Source organism: Notothenia rossii, assembly GCF_949606895.1.
Source record: "Notothenia rossii genome assembly, chromosome: 7".
Classification (NCBI taxonomy): Eukaryota; Metazoa; Chordata; class Actinopteri; order Perciformes; family Nototheniidae; genus Notothenia; species Notothenia rossii.
Genome location: NC_136905.1, coordinates 19,957,281 through 19,973,490, shown reverse-complemented (window position 1 = coordinate 19,973,490; position 16,210 = coordinate 19,957,281). Strand labels below are relative to the sequence as shown.

Genomic DNA, 16,210 nt, shown 5'->3' with positions numbered 1-16,210 from the left:
ATCAATGCTTTTCCTAATTTGTACAGAAATATTGAAAACATATCCCAGGGTATTTTGAGGTTTTGGATTTATATGATGTGATGAGCGTGAGGAAATCTGGCAAACAGCTTCTTTCAATTAATAGCTGCATGTTGAAAGAGGGACTTCACCTACTATGTTGGAGACATAGCAGGCTGGATTCATGTTACCAAAACATCTAAGTTGGTTTAATATGTAAACAGAGGCAAGTATCAAACTAAGCATCAGTGTCTCAAGTGTAGACTAATAGCCTACAAATGTGTGATCCCTCATTAGTTAGTGACAGAGGTCTCCAGTGATGCATGTTTGCCACTTGGGTTTCCACCTTGGAATAAGTGACAGAATTAGACTCTTTCTGCTGAGAGACGTTATTAAAAGTCAAACAGATTATATCAAAGTTAAATATTAGCTATATGGTTAAAAAAGAATACAGTTTTTATTTCTTTTTAACTGAGACCAGCGTGTGGCAGGATTTCATGAATCAAATTAAAAACTATGCCCAAAACAGACATTAAACAAAATACAGAAGACTTAAAACATTGAAGGGAATTTTCTTTTATTTCACATATGTTTGCATTATTTTTTAGTCATGCCTTACAAAAAAGCAAGGTGAAACTGATGATGTCCTTGCATAAGTAAACATTCAATGTCAAACAACATCAAATGTAAACATTTAACAGTTCTCACACCTTATTCAAATTGGTCAAGTATAAAAGTGACATTAAAGAATTAAGAATCAATTTGAGAAAACATTGAATCTACAGAAAACAGAAAATGCGTTGGACTTATTGCTACCTTTCCGCTCCTCTTTTGTTCTTTATACACAGTGTATTGCTTTTTAAGCCAAGTTTAAACACCCATCACATGCTCTTTAATACTATGAGGAAGCACATGTGGAATTGTTCTAGGCTTTATACTTAAACACAAGATAAAGGGTTTATTATTGTAAGGCTCCATAATAAATACATAAATAGCATAATTTAAAAAAGGCACATTATGAAACATTTTGTCGAAATGAAAAATTCACATTCAACAAGTGTTTCTTCCCTTTTGCAAAATGTACTGGAGGTGCAATTTAAAAGGAAGAAAAGTGACTGCCTTCAGCTGTCACTTCAGTATATTGTCTTATGAACATCAAAACAAATACATTTATAGGGAACTAGTAGACAGTATCTAATCTATCTCACGCCAAACAGTTATAAAAAAAGACGACAATCTTAACTTCTATATCAATGTTTGCATAGCTTTTTACAAACAAAATACAGGTCCAAAACTTTGAAATACTGAAACCTGCATAATGACATACTGTTTTCATATGCATGCAAGTGTTTTGGTTGGGTTAGTGTTTTGGTTTTCAAAGAAGTGGGGAAAAAACCTGGTCATAAGACGTGAATGCACTTGGAACTTTTATACAAATTCCACTGCATTATATATATATATATATACAATTCAGCGATGGATGACATGAGGTCCAGTGAGTTTACTTCAATTAATATTAAATACTTTCCTGCTGAATAAATATTAAATATTTATATTCAATAGTGCCAAAATTATGATCTCACTTGAATAAAAAATATAGTTAATCTTCCTTTCGCTCCACATTTTTGGTGATTTCTTCAGGCTCTTTGGTTTAAGGACTGCCAAGTTAAAACCAGGGTGTGACAACCATCATAACAGTGCCTTCATCATGGGATGATTTGACCTCCCCTTCTTTCCTGCTTAAAGGTAGTTTTCATGGTTTTACTGCATGCGATCTGTCTGGAGCTGCTGAGGTTGGTACTGGCTGAAGGCGGCAGCAGCGGCGGCAGCTCCCGGGGTGGCAGCACCGGAGAGTGGCTGCTGGACAGCGTATCCGTACCCTGCTGCAGTCATGTAGCTTGTTGGTGCTGGTGAGGCAGCGTAAGGATACTGCTCATAGGCAGCAGCAGCTGCAGCAGCGGTGGCAGCCGCAGAGTACTGGGCATACGCTGCTCCAGTATAGTCAAGGTATGGGGAAGTGGCAGCAGCAGCTGTTGCTGTAGCAGCAGAAGGTTGTACATGAGGGATCATCATGCTGGGCTGGACAAAGGCCTGAGGGTAGACATAGTGTGCAGGGACACTGTAGGACAAAAAAGACACACAGGGTTAAAGTAGAGCCACAGCCATTCATCTTTCCAAAGCTGAAACTAAATTCTTGAAAATGTCAAAGCAGGTGCCTCAAAAAAAATCAATCCAGTCTTCAGAACACAGCAAATCCATTCATTAACAATGAAACCCCTACCTAGAAATGAAAAGTTAAAGAAGCAGCAACACCACAAAGAAACACAAGCGCAGCTTTTAATTTAGAAAGGCACCTGAATCGGAAACACAGTAAGGCATTTAAAGAAGACAGCCCAGCTCGGCACCCAATGTTTCACTGAAAACAGAATTTAAAACAAAATGCGAGTTCATCTCACAACACCAAAACATATCAGGAAGAGAAATGGACATTGTTCTGTCCACATAAGGACACACCAACACCACACATACAGGCATGCCCACACATGTTAATAGGTCCTAAAACACAAACAAATAGGGCAAGGATTGGATCTCTTAAAAAGTGCAATAAATCGCAAAGTAGTAATTGAAATAACCATACAGTATGGTATCTTAACAAGTGGGTGTTTGGTTTTAACAGGATCGGCAGAGAAATCAATTCATTTTAATATTTTAAAAAGAGAAAATAGTTGAGGAGTAGATACATAGTGTTTCCAGTGGAATATAGATGTTCTGTATATAGACCAGAGTATAAATGGATAGATACAAGCCTGGGTATCTGGCTACATCTGGTCCCACTTTTAACTGTGTGTTAAAGTCACCCTCAGAAAATATATTGAGTAGCAGCAGGTGTGAAACTGTTATATCTTGCCATAGACAAGTTTCCCCTCCCCCTCTTACAGACACACACCCCCACACAAACATACACACGCCAACTTGACTGACAAGGGAGGCTGGGAGCATGCTATTTTTGCTCCCCTTGTCATCTCCAAAGGACAAGCTGATCTTCTCCTTCAGTAACACATGGCAGGGCATTCGCCAACTGCAATGGCCGCTTGTGCCGCTCTACTGCCCCAGTGGTTTTTGTAAATGTACGTTTTTATTATCAGACTGGAGGTGTCCTGGCAAACAGTAGCTAACGGTTTTGTATCTGTAGTACAGTTAAAGAAAATGTATGAATCCTTTGTTTTAAATGTCACAAATGTAATTACATGTATAATTTAAAATTGGGAACCAACATACTTGTACCTTTTTTGTGATATGACCTTGTCTTAAAAACTATTTTAGTGCTGAAAGGGCACAGCTGACTTAAGCCATCTCCAATGGAAGAAAAGGGGGGAACATTTTGTGGTCCTGCCTGCCGAGAGCTAAATAAAGGTGCTTTGTAAACCACCAGGACACATGGGTAATCCCCAGCACATAACCAAAAGGCTATGGGCACATGGCTCGGCCCACCTGTTGTCCACAGCCGAGTGGCCCTGTCTGTGCCATACATTATTAACAGCGCTGCTGAGTGACTCCCATTTTCCATCTGAATTCGAGAGGCCGTGGAGATCACTGTAGCCAACAGATGCTGCCTCAGAGACCAAGTAAGATCTCTGTCTACAACCTATAGTGCAGTAAACATGTATATACTTATTTATGTATGTATGTATGTGTATATATATATATATATATATATACAAATGGTTTCATATAGGCAGTGATCTAGCTTTTGTTTAAAGCCTTAATATTTTCAGTCAACTTAATTGAAGCTTTTGCTGTTAAAGGCAGTTAAATATCCAATTCTTTAATGTGGTGATAACATTATTTGTGTTTGATTTCCCCTGAACATTTTAAATTGAAATATAAAAATACAAAAGAATGTGAGTAGGTTGAGTGTACCTGTAGATGTAAGCTACAAGTGAAACGCAAGGGGTTAATATTAAAAAAAACAAAAAGAACACAGCATCATGGGTAAGAAAACAGAAAAAAAACTCCTGCATGCAAGCCAGTGTGTTTTGTTGTGGGGAATCAATTTTGAAATTAACTGGGTGATCAACAGCCCCTTTTTGACAACAAAACACGATCATCTTAATGTTAACGAGAAACTGGGGAAAACAATAAACCGCAGGCTAAAGCACAAATCAATTATTAAAAAGGTAGAAGAATCAACACCCCGTTGCAGAGTTACAACTCCCTATCAAAACTCACAAAGTGTGCACAAAAACCTCCTATACCCCCCCGCCTCCCCCACTGCAAATAGAAATAAGCACACAGTTAAGCTGAACACCACATCATACTGAAAACAAGGCACACACCAATCTATTTACTATGGAAAACCGGGAGAAAAAACAGAAGACTTCCATGCATCTAGTCACCATTTCAGTTCGTTTGTGTATGTCAGAGTTTACAGGTAACACTTTAGTGCTCTGCCCAATGCAGACTCAGCTATTCCTCAAATCATCATGTGCCTTCATCAGCTATTTTAACCGTTACCGACCCTGTCAGATCAGAAAGAGATAGACAACGTGAAGTCAAGTCCTGCAGTCGCTTTAGTGAAAAATGTTCACTTCCTTCACAGTCAACACCAAGCAGGAGAGCACACATCCACACTCACATGTCCTCATTCAGGATTTAAGTGGAGGCAATGATAAATGACACTTTTACAACAATAAAAACACATTATACAAGACCATACAAGATTTTTTTTTTTTTTTTTTAAATGGAACAACACACATCTTGTGAAAAAAAAAGTAATTTCTGCAGCTTCACATACCCGTAAGGCCTTTGGATGAATGCTGGATGGATCTGAGGCATACCAAATGCAAATCCTAGAATGAAAACAGACACTTTAGTTTATTCTGCTGATACTTTTGTAATGTAGTGGAGGTGATATTGTAGTGTGTTATCTTTTGAAAAAAATTCAAGATAAAAAAAACAACCAAGTATGGAGCAGTCTACAAAGTACTTTAAAGTTCCTGTATGTGAGTGTGTAAAGATATTTGGGCTGCTGTCTTTGTATGCCACCTTGATCGTCTTGAAGTTGGGAAATAAAGCTGTGGTCCAGTCCCTCACCTGGCTGTATGACCCTGGGCTTGGCCCCCAGGTAGGCCAGGTTCACATTAGCCTTCCTGCCATCAATTATGGGGTTGGGGTCCTTGCAAGCTCGGTCAGCAGAGGTCCGGTCTGCCATGGTCACCTGAATGAAACAGCACATTTTCCATTGATATCATGGACATGTATCACTCAACAGTTTGGTCACGGTGACTAAAAAGTAGCCACCAATTAGGGCTCATTTGTTGTTAAGGTACATTTTTTAAGTAGTCAGCTAAATTTGACCAAAATGTGACTTATCTGATAGAGTAAGAGTAAAAAATGACCTATTTCCAACCTGGCTGTCACACAGAACAGGAAACAGTCTTTGAGGTCCCGATATTGAATCAATTAAAATGAAAACTTTAAAACATGGCAACTCAGAAGTAGCGACAGGTTGTTACTTACAAATCCATAACCTCTGGATTTCCCCGTCTGTCGATCGGTGATGACCACAGCTTCCTCGATGTCTCCAAACACCTCGAAATACTTCCTTAGACTTGTATCCGTTGTGTGATAAGGAAGACCTCCCACAAAGATCTTTGTGTAAGTGGTGTCTTTCTGAGCCGAATGCATCATTTTAAGATGTGTGTGTAAGCGTTTAGCTAGAAGTTGTAAGGTAAACTAAAGAGCAGCGTTCAGATCGGTAGAGGGAAAGAGTCTGAAGCCCCCCGGTGAAATGACGGAGGGTCTGGAGAGGAGAGGACACCTGTTAGTTTGCTGCGGGAGGTTTCCCAGTTGTCAGTGTGTGTGACACAGATACTTAACTCCACCCCCAGCCAGACCACCAGCCTGAGCTCTGCCTGCCTACAGGTCCACAGCTGCTAAAACAGTGGCAAGGACACACTGTGCCAAATAGGTTAAGACAAATCACCCTAATTCTCCTAATAAATTTGGTCCTAATCACAGAGAAAAATATGTAATAAGTCAAGTTTGAGAATGACTTTTAAACTAAAACCATGTCTTCTTTAGAAAAGCTATTACATTCAAGTTTTACATCTCTTTCAGGACTGAATCTGTCCCCTTGAAAAGTTTGACAATGTGCTACAAAGTTTTTACCCCAACTTTTGATTATAGTTCTGCTCATTCTTATGTTTTGATCTGAGGTGGAAAAAATATAGAATAAACATAGTGTACAAAATACTGAAATAGGCCTTTTAAATATTAATGTCATTATTAGTTCAATAAAGTCTACACACATAACTAACACCTGGTTAATAAAGCCATCAAATGCCCCAAAAACACCAATGACTGCAGTGTCCTCAACAAGGCCACATATTGCAAGTATCATACTAGTCCAATAGACTACTGTGTGAAGTATAATATTGCTATTTTTCCCCCTTTAAACTGTTTAAATTCAGGATTTATTAACAAACCAGCAAACGTAAACCCCTAGCTCCGTATTTATAAACAAATTACATATTCACAGCAGTATCTGTAGCCTAGATGTTGCTATTGATCAAGTTGTTGCCACCCAACACACATGAATGATCATTTTTTTAACGTAGCATGTTTTGAAAAAGAAATAATCAGTTGACCCCATGGGGGCGCTATATTTAAATGTACTCAAATTTGGCACCAATGGACTGAGACAGCCGGGGAGCAGTCTCTGATTCGCCCCACATATGCTTAGTTGCAACATTTAGTTGACAACATGTTTACCAGTCATACATCTGCCAGTGACATCAAGTATAATGTCCCCACATTGAGAAGCTAGAAGTGGAACAAACATTAGTGTTTGATATCTCATCCAATAGATGAAGTTAAGAATCACCCCTTCCTGTGGTGTTAATATTGTGTTCTTATAACAGATTGTGTTTTACAAGAAAATATGCCATGCAATGGGGTGTGTTGCTTTGCCAGAATCTAAGGTAGGATCATTTTGGCTACGTAATACAAAATATTAGTTTTTCGAGAAGGTACAATTAAATAAACAACTTTCAGTGAAATATACAATCATTGCAGATCTATTCATTTTTTCTGAAAACTTTAAATATGGACTTATTATTATTAAGTCCCATGAGGGCATAGTGTATTTTTTATGGATTCTCTTAAGCTGCACTATCACACCAAACGTATCTAAAATAAGAACCTCTGAGCAAGAAAAGTTAAACTAGAGTAGATTTTAAATTATTGCATTTAGATTTAGACTGAGTATACACATGTATTGGAAACACGTTTGTCAGTGAGACAGAAAAAACTAAAAATAGTGAAACATGCAAACATTGGACCAAATCAAGAGTCAACACAGTAAATTGATTGCAAATGTTCTATTCTAGAACATTTTGTACCAATTACAACAGTTTGCGATACATTATAAATACAATTCTGTACATTATAATAGTGTAAATACTATGTTCAAATACATTTCTATTTACAACTCCTTTCGGGGGAGAGCAGCTTTGTTCTCTTCTTAAAGTAAGGTCTTGGGTTTGTTTGATTTACTTGACATTACAGCTTGGATATATAAACTATTTCTAGTCAGTTCCACAGTCCACCAATTTCATAAAAAAAAGGTCAGCTCTTCTTTATAACTAAACAATTTTTACCTGTCCATTACCCATTCATCCAATCGTCCATGTGAAATAAAAGCATTATTTAGTACCTTTCTACATGTAGTGTTATATAACAGTCAGTTAACATATAAAATGCAGATAGGCAATCAGTTAAAAAGGTCTTCAGTCAGTCAGCAAGGCTGGGTGGCATTTTGAAAGCCTCTGGGCATTTTAGGATATACATACACAGGTTTCGGGTCCATACGGATAGTTTGTTTAAAACTCAGTGAACGCGTAAAAGAGTTCATTGAGCAGTCAGGGGTTTATGTGCCTGCCTTTATGGAAACAGGGCATTAAGGCATCAGTACATCCAGGCCTTGGCTCCCCGGATTAAAGTGATCACACAGGGTTTTTTCTCTCTTCGGATAGAAAATACCTCATCAGTCCGATATGGAAGACAGTCAGCAAACTCTCCAAGAATCCTTTCCAGTGCAAGCTTTCAAACAGCATCAGTCCCATGCTGGATGGGGATTATTTCCACCACAGTGTTAACAGTACTTCAACAGGATCATTCAACATGATCTGCAGTCAGTTTTAGCAGATTCGTCCTCTGTTCAGGGCATGTGGCATTACTCCTAGAGATATGGCACTAAGCTTAACTTGGACACATACCATTTTATAGTGTTTGCCTCCACATACACACGTTAAAAAAACAAAAAGCATATTACTTATAACAGCAGATATGGAACCGTAGTTCTTTGGTTACCCCTGACAGATCATATTGATGTAAATATCAATGTTTAACCAGTAGTACATTCTTTATCCTTATAACCCACATAACTCCAATATGAGCATCAGAGAGGATGCATTGTCTGTCTTACAAAAATATCATATATAATGTTTAGAAAACAACGTAAGAAAATGCATGTGGGTAATATTTCCACATGGACTCACGGTTAAAGGTTGTTTACTATCAAAAAATATCCATGTATGGAAAACTCATATATGTGCATAGTGAATTTTCAGTGAACAGTATTCTGGATATACCTTCATTAAATGCACAGGTCAGATATGCTTTAGGAAAGCATACACGTCCACAGATTACATCTCCATCACAAGAAGAGGAGTCGGGCACGAGATATGAAGACCCCCCTTGGGTCCATGCCTTTCCTCAGAGAGATGGTCCTTCTTTGGGTCCTATCTGATCAGAGTCTGGGGCTCTGTGTCCATGGAGGGCGGCCCTCTGTTCAGACGAGATGGCTTCACAAACACACCGTGACCCAGGGGGCAGCGGAAGTACACCCTGCCCTGGACAGTCCCGTTGTGTTTACCTAAATGAGGATCAATAAACACAGATATGTAGCATTATTGTGGATCACCTGTACTTTCAAACCTTAATACTATGTAACATATGAACCTCTTATACACAAGGGTAACAGCTTTGAGGCTGATGATACCTATGAAATTCCCAGATTGGGATGCCAGGATATAGTTAAAATAATTATAATTATACTTTTTTGTACAGTAATTTATGGGGAATGAAAATGTGATATTGTGGCAGTCCTAGCCCACAGCCGTTTATTTCCATGGCCTCAATGGGTTGAACGTGTAATTATTTTTATACTTGAGGGTTAAACAAGTCGGATAATACTTGGTCGATACATTATTTTGTTTTTAATTCAAACATAATATAGAAATATATGGGTTTTATGGGGATCACTAAAGTTATTTGCAAATTCATATGAACTGAATGGAATGTAAAAAGACTTCTTGGATGACAAGATTATTTCTAAACTACCTCAATATCTCAAGCTAAAATTGCCTGATAATATGTATTTGTGGGGCTCTCCAAAAAAAAAGTAATGTTTTTTCTGGGCAAGATTTTTAAAGGACTCACCCACTGCCATGTCAAGCTTCACACCAATCCAGATCCCCTTAGCAAACTCCACCCCTCCGACGTAGTGGACCATTCCCTTTCTCTTCCCCACCCACACCTGCTCCCCCGGGGCCATCCAGTCAGGGAGCTGAGCTGCGGGGGTGCTCTCGTCCCCGCTGGAGTCCCCTGAGGGCTCTGCGCTGCTGGGGTTGGGACTGGGACAGGGGCTCCCGTGGGGCAGGTCCCCCTGGGCCGGCTCCTCTATTGGAGGTTCTCCTCCTGCTCGCATAGGGGGGGCAGAGCACCGGGGTGTAGATAAAGGTGAGCGTGGGGAAGGTGACGCAGGAGTTGGAGCTTTGTCAGGGACAGATACTGGGGCTCTGGCTACATTAACGTTGCCTGTATTATTTGGACATTTGCATGTAGAAGTTGATATGTCTTCGGAAACTGATATATTACTAGAGACATCAGAGGAGGGTTGACTGCCTGTGTCACATGTTTCTTTATCCACACCCTCCTGCTCCCATCCCTGTGTGAAATGTGCTAAATCACTGTCTACAATACTGTCATCGGCCCCTTTAAAGTCGCTGAACTCCTGGCTGCTACCGAGCACACGGTTTTGAGGCAAAGGGAATGTTAGCCGTTTGTCTTTGCATTGAGGAATACTGACAGGCGAAGAGGCGGGATCCTGATCCCCACCTGTTGAGAGAGGAGGCTGCTGGATGTCACTCCCTGCAGAAACACTTTTGGTTTGGGTACATCCTCTTCCAGTAGGGCAGGCAGGAGGGTCTTGGGGGTCTCTGGAGGTGCCGCTGAGGTGGTCAGAGCTCTCACTGCCACTGAAAGGCATGTCGGACAGCGTAGCCTCGGAGGCACTGTGTGAGAAGTAGCCACTAGTGCAACTGCTGGCTGTGGGGCTTCGAGGCACCTCCCTCTCTCCACTCCCAGCTCCACACCGGCTTCCCTTCAACTCGGAGCGGAACGATAGAAACCCCTCCTGGTTCTCCAGAGTTGCATTGTAGATCTCAAAGTTTGCAAAGTCCTCCGGGATGTAAGGCGGGAAGCTGCTGTGGTCCTGAGGGCTCCGATCGAGATTCAGAGACATGTCCACATCCTCGTCCTCAGAGTCCTGCTGATCAAAACAAGAGCAGCAGAAGAAAAAAGACACATCCCACAGGACATGATATTAGCTGTAGCCTGTATGGAGAATATCCTATAAAAACACATTGTTTGAAGTGAAAGAAGACAATGAAAATGAGCGTACAATGCTATAATGGATCATGATTCTTATTTGATGATGTGGCGTTTTCTGTGTTTCCTAAAATTTGATATAACTTCTATTCTTAACTCCTTTACTTACTGTTGGAACTTGTTAACGTGTATCTGTTGCTGGGGAGCTCACATAATAAGTTTAACCCTCAGTGGAAATCTAAGTCTAAGTGAGATACTTACAGCAGTGTTGGTGTGTCATGTAATTGTATCATAGCGTCTATGTTTGTGAGTAAAACTCCTACAGCAACCTTCAGAGCAGTGTGTCCTGGTGTCGGTAGCACTTACAGTGGGAGTGGGGGTGGTGGAGGTGGGGGTGGGGGTGGAAGGCGTGCAGTGGCCCTCGCTGCCTGCCCTGGGCCGGCGCCAGGGGCAGGGAGGGGGGAGCAGTGCAGGGCTGTCCACACATGAGCGCATGCTCTGCAGATGGGTCAAAACAACACTTCACACACACTCACACACAGCATGCATGGAGCTGGGCAGGCCAGTTACACAGTTAGTGCCATGCAGTTTGATATTACACAAAAAAACGCTTGCTTGAAGTGTTCTAAAAGGGACCCTTGTTTATATCTTTCACACATTATTATAGCCAGTAGCAAAGCTGATATGTATGTGCGCCCCTTTAGTCGACTTCAGGCAATGATGAAGACAAATATGAAAAGTTAGTTCAAATGTTGGAGCAGCCACAAAATCAGGCATGAGACTTTGTAGCATAGCTTCGTCTAATTTAGTGTTGTGGCTCTCCACAATTCAAGTCATGCTCCTGTGAGTCATGCTCTTTTAGTTTAGTGATATGAACACAGTTGACGGTGCCATCATGTCTATTTTGTCAAACGCAGAACAATAAAGCCATTATCTTTTAAAATCATCAAGCAGCTTGGGACATTTAGTAAATGTTGTCAATCTCAATGTATTTATCATGTTGTGTAAATGTATTTTAATATGAAAAGTGACATGTGAAATGTAAAAATGGGGTTTGACATGTGGTAACACCATGGAAAAAAGAAAGACAAGAATTCTCCTCTCTTGAGAAAAAGTGAATATTTCCTCCTTACCTCCTGCCCCAGCAGGGGCCGGGCCTCCAGGACTTTCTTCGCTTTGTTCTCCTCTTTGACAGGAAGCAGGGACTTGAGGAACTTCGGTGGCTGAGGGGAGAGGGCTTTGAAGGGGCTGGAGTTGAAAAATGTAGGGCTCTCTGGAACAAAACCTGTATGGGGGCAATTTGTGGGAATTCAAATATAATGTAGCAACAAAAACACCTGTACACAGCTGCTGCATATGTGCTGTTCCTGTAGTGTACCTGGATTCTCCTTGCATTTGATCGGTGTTGTACAAAGCGAGACATCTGGGGGATTGCAGTTGGTGTCCACGTGATCACAGTGGTCCTAGAAAGAAAAGACATTTTCCATTGGAGGTGTTGTGAGGTTATTGTAAAGTGGCGGCTAGACTTTTCAAACTCTACAAGCTACGGGGCTCAAGTGGAGACCCCTAGTGTATAAAAGGGAGAAAATTCATGAAAAACCTTAAAAAGTGAGATTTTTATTATCAAAAAGGTAATAACAACAAGCAGCATTATCTTAAAGAAAAGCTATGCATTTTGACGAGCATCATTCTAATGCCTAAATCAGGGTTTTGTGATTAACATGCGACTTACCTTACAGTCTTCATCCTCACAACCAGTCAGGTCTGTTTTACTACACGAAGACTGGAGACCAAGAAACAGAGACAAGTGTTATCAGTGTCAGATTATCTAATAACAATTATTTCCATATGGTTCTGAGGGCAGTGCAGTGAGTGATGTATTCATTACATGCTGTACATTTGGTGTGCTGATACTCCTTCTTAGGTGTCTTCCCTTGTTGGTGAGTGCTTCCTTTACTGTTACAGCCTTCAGGGAAAAAAACAGACAGGGTTAGAGTTACAAGTGGGGCAACAAAGTATTTAGTCAGCCACCAATTGTGAAAGTTCTCCCACTTAAAATGATGAGAGAGGCCTGTAATTTTCATCCTAGGTATACCTCAACTATGAGAGACAAAATGAGAAAAAAAAAATCCAGAAAATCACATTCTCTGATTTTTAAAGAATTTATTTGCAAATGATGGTGGTAAATAAGTTTTTGGTCAATAACAAAAGTTAATCTCAATACTTTGTTATATACCCTTTGTTGGCAATGACAGAGGTCAAACGTTTTCTGTAAGTCTTCACAAAGTTTTCACACACTGTTGCTGGTATTTTGGCCCATTCCTCCATGCAGATCTCCTCTAGAGCAGTGATGTTTTGGGGCTGTCGCTGGGCAACACGGACTTTCAACTCCTTCCAAAGATTTTCAATGGGGTTGAGATCTGGAGACTGGCTAGGCCACTCCAGGACCTTGAAATGCTTCTCACTCCTTCGTTGCCCGGGCGGTGTGTTTGGGATCATTGCCATGCTGAAAGACCCAGCCACGTTTCATCTTCAATGCCCTTGCTGATGGAAGGAGGTTGTCACTCAAAATCTCACGATACATGGCCCCATTCATTCTTTCCTTTACACGGATCAGTCGTCCTGGTCCCTTTGCAGAAAAACAGCCCCAAAGCATGATGTTTCCACCCCCATGTTTCACAGTAGGTATGGTGTTCTTTGGATGCAACTCAGCATTCTTTCTCCTCCAAACACGTCTAGTTGAGTTTTTACCAAAAAGTTATATTTTGGTTTCATCTGACGATATGACATTCTCCCAATCCTCTTCTGGATCATCTAACTGCTCTCTAGCAAACTTCAGACGGGCCTGGACATGTACATGCTTAAGCAGGGGGACACGTCTGGCACTGCAGGATTTGAGTCCCTGGCGGCGTAGTGTGTTACTGATGGTAGCCTTTGTTACTTTGGTCCCAGCTCTCTGCAGCTCATTGACTAGGTCCCCCCCGTGTGGTTCTGGGATTTTTGCTCACCGTTCTTGTGATCATTTTGACCCCACGGGGTGAGATCTTGCGTGGAGCCCCAGATCGAGGGAGATTATCAGTGGTCTTGTATGTCTTCCATTTTCTAATAATTGCTCCCACAGTTGATTTCTTCACACCAAGCTGCTTACCTATTGCAGATTCAGTCTTCCCAGCCTGGTGTAGGTCTACAACTTTGTTTCTGGTGTCCTTTGACAGCTCTTTGGTCTTGGCCATAGTGGAGTTTGGAGTGTGACTGTTTGAGGTTGTGGACAGGTGTCTTTTATACTGATAACGAGTTCAAACAGGTGCCATTAATACAGTTAACAAGTGGAGGACAGAGGAGGCTCTTAAAGAAGAAGTTACAGGTCTGTGAGAGCCAGAAATCTTGTTTGTTTGTAGGTGACCAAATACTTATTTTCCACCATAATTTGCAAATAAATTCTTTAAAAATCAGACAATGTGATTTTCTGGATTTTTTTTCTCATTTTGTCTCTCATAGTTGAGGTATACCTAGGATGAAAATTACAGCCCTCTCTCTTCTTTTTAAGTGGGAGAACATGAACAATTGGTGGCTGACTAAATACTTTTTTGCCCCACTGTAGTTGCATATTTACATGGCTCTAAATCAGATTGTTTGTGTTTCTCTCTGTCAGTATTCTACTGTGTTTCATACCTGTCTTAGCCTCTCCAGACTAAGGATGTTCTCTACTTCCAGAACTCCCCTTGTGTACTTCTCTATGTAGGTTTCTCCATCCTGAGTCTGCTCACTGTCACCACGAGCAGCCATAAGGGCCAAAGTTTCCCTTTCTTCTGGCTCCTCTGAGGCCTGGAAAGAAAGGAGACGTAAGATATAAAGGGGAGATGACAAGTGGTCTGGAAAGCAGCCAGTATAAGATACTAGAATTAAAAAGTTGTACCTTTGGTACGTTGGAAACAATCTCATAAGTCACACCACAGGCAAATATCGCATTCTTTAAGGACATTCTTCTCTTGAGACTCTGGGTGAAACTCTGTAAAAAAAAAAAAAATGATGTTTGTTCATCAGAACGATCTATTTCTTTAACCACCAACCTCTGCTGTGGGCTGACCCCTACATAATCCTCTTGTATTAACCTGTTTGTTGTAGATGTTGACAGCGATCCTCTTACGGAGCACCAGCTCCATAGAGGCCGGGTGGCTGAGCTGCACCGTGGCTTTGACGATCAGGTAAATGCGTTCGTTAGGAGAAGTGATGCGGTTGAGATACACAGAGTCATGGATGGATGAGTCCCAGGAACACACTGCCGACACCTGAGTAAGTGGAAGAGATGGTGTTTAAGTGATGCATCTCTAAAATGGTTTCGAGCAAATCTATGCCAGTTGGATGTGACTGCACACACACAGAGACACAGAAAGCAGTCATGTAGCTTTGGGTTTGCAGCAGTTGGCTAAGGAGCAGAGAAATCACTATCTCATGACACTAATGAATTACTTTTCTTTTTTTTTTATCTTGTTTCCATACATGAAGTTGTTCAATTACATGACTGTGTAAAAGTTCAATTTTCCACATAACTGTATGGAAAAAGCATGCTGTTATTAAGAACTCTTGTTTGTGTGCAATTATCTGTGAAAAAAGGGACATTTAGCAACCACTGAAGCCTTTGAAAAATCACTTACACCGAAACATATTTACCTACAAAATGCAACTGTATTTTTACTTAAAGTGGACCTATCATCCTATATTTGAATAATAAAGTGTAGGACCATACCTATATAAGGGATATTTATACTTTTACATTTTTCAAAATACCAAACAGATCATGCATTTTAGCCATTCCTCATTTCTCTAAATTCAACACTGTCTTTGCATGGGCTGATTCTGTGAGAACAGCACCATCTACAGGCCTGGGATATGTACTACAGCGTCTCCAGCGCTTTCGAACGGCAATGTCTGTGGCTTTCTCCTCCTGATTGGTGGAGTTGGCCCAATAGCCGTAGCGCCACTTCTGTGACGTCATAGAAGTGTTCAAATCTGGATCAGTCTGTATCAGATCCTTTGCAGTCCCTTTTTAAGAGATTTGGGTATGGAGGAAAATAGAGAGGGTTGTGTTTTCTGACACTTGGTGAGTTCCCTGGAACACCGGGGACACATATTCATGTATAAAAGACGTACAAAAGTGCATTTTGCATGATAGGTCACCTTTAAATATGTTTCCGAGAGTTCCCTTTTTGGCCACATGGGTGCAGTAAAGTCAAACAGTTTTTTACCTCCTCATCGCTATGCCTGATGATGGGCAGATAGAAGAAATGGCTCCCATGCTCCTTGGGCAGGATAGAGTTAACGCCTGCAGCATGTGGGCCGGTCAGCTGCTCGTTCACTGTCAGATTATCAGCTGTTAGCATGAAAGACAGTTAGTGTTCATACAGGCCTGACATAAACCTGTGCCACATCGGTTGATATGAAGAATGTGACTGCTTTACCATTTAAATCCAGAAAGAGTACAGGGATGTGCGCTTCGTCTCCTGCTGGTGGGGTCCTACAAGGAATTGAATATAGGGTT

The 16,210-nt window shown here is 40.9% G+C and overlaps 2 protein-coding genes across 9 annotated transcripts in view; both read right to left on the bottom strand.

Moving 5' to 3' along the window:
- Nucleotides 1-553: 553 nt before the first annotated feature.
- Nucleotides 554-5,846, bottom strand: rbm24b (RNA binding motif protein 24b). 2 transcript variants are annotated; one of them, XM_079640576.1, is made up of 4 exons: nucleotides 5,518-5,846; nucleotides 5,044-5,215; nucleotides 4,793-4,847; nucleotides 554-2,116 (listed from the first exon to the last, which is right to left on the bottom strand). In XM_079640576.1, exons 1-4 carry the CDS (start codon nucleotides 5,686-5,688, stop codon nucleotides 1,759-1,761), a joined length of 756 nt encoding a protein of 251 aa, XP_079496702.1. In that variant the 5' UTR covers nucleotides 5,689-5,846; the 3' UTR covers nucleotides 554-1,758. The 2 variants fall into 2 exon arrangements, with proteins under 2 accessions (XP_079496702.1, XP_079496703.1); XM_079640577.1 differs by having other exon boundaries at nucleotides 5,092-5,215; nucleotides 5,518-5,844.
- A 1,518-nt stretch (nucleotides 5,847-7,364) lies between these two features.
- The window catches only part of kif13a (kinesin family member 13A), a 36,619-nt gene continuing 27,773 nt past the window's right edge, over nucleotides 7,365-16,210 (bottom strand). For 2 of the 7 annotated variants that reach the window (XM_079640514.1, XM_079640517.1), the window contains 12 exons: nucleotides 16,131-16,186; nucleotides 15,918-16,042; nucleotides 14,784-14,960; nucleotides 14,588-14,680; nucleotides 14,344-14,496; nucleotides 12,560-12,637; nucleotides 12,404-12,454; nucleotides 12,050-12,134; nucleotides 11,805-11,956; nucleotides 11,038-11,169; nucleotides 9,502-10,612; nucleotides 7,365-8,935 (listed from right to left, as the gene is read on the bottom strand). In XM_079640514.1, coding sequence (XP_079496640.1) covers nucleotides 8,802-8,935; nucleotides 9,502-10,612; nucleotides 11,038-11,169; nucleotides 11,805-11,956; nucleotides 12,050-12,134; nucleotides 12,404-12,454; nucleotides 12,560-12,637; nucleotides 14,344-14,496; nucleotides 14,588-14,680; nucleotides 14,784-14,960; nucleotides 15,918-16,042; nucleotides 16,131-16,186 — 2,347 coding nt within the window. In that variant the 3' untranslated portion in view covers nucleotides 7,365-8,801. The remainder of the gene's footprint in view (nucleotides 8,936-9,501; nucleotides 10,613-11,037; nucleotides 11,170-11,804; nucleotides 11,957-12,049; nucleotides 12,135-12,403; nucleotides 12,455-12,559; nucleotides 12,638-14,343; nucleotides 14,497-14,587; nucleotides 14,681-14,783; nucleotides 14,961-15,917; nucleotides 16,043-16,130; nucleotides 16,187-16,210) is intronic. The other 5 variants (XM_079640520.1, XM_079640515.1, XM_079640516.1 and 2 more) reach the window with 5 other exon arrangements.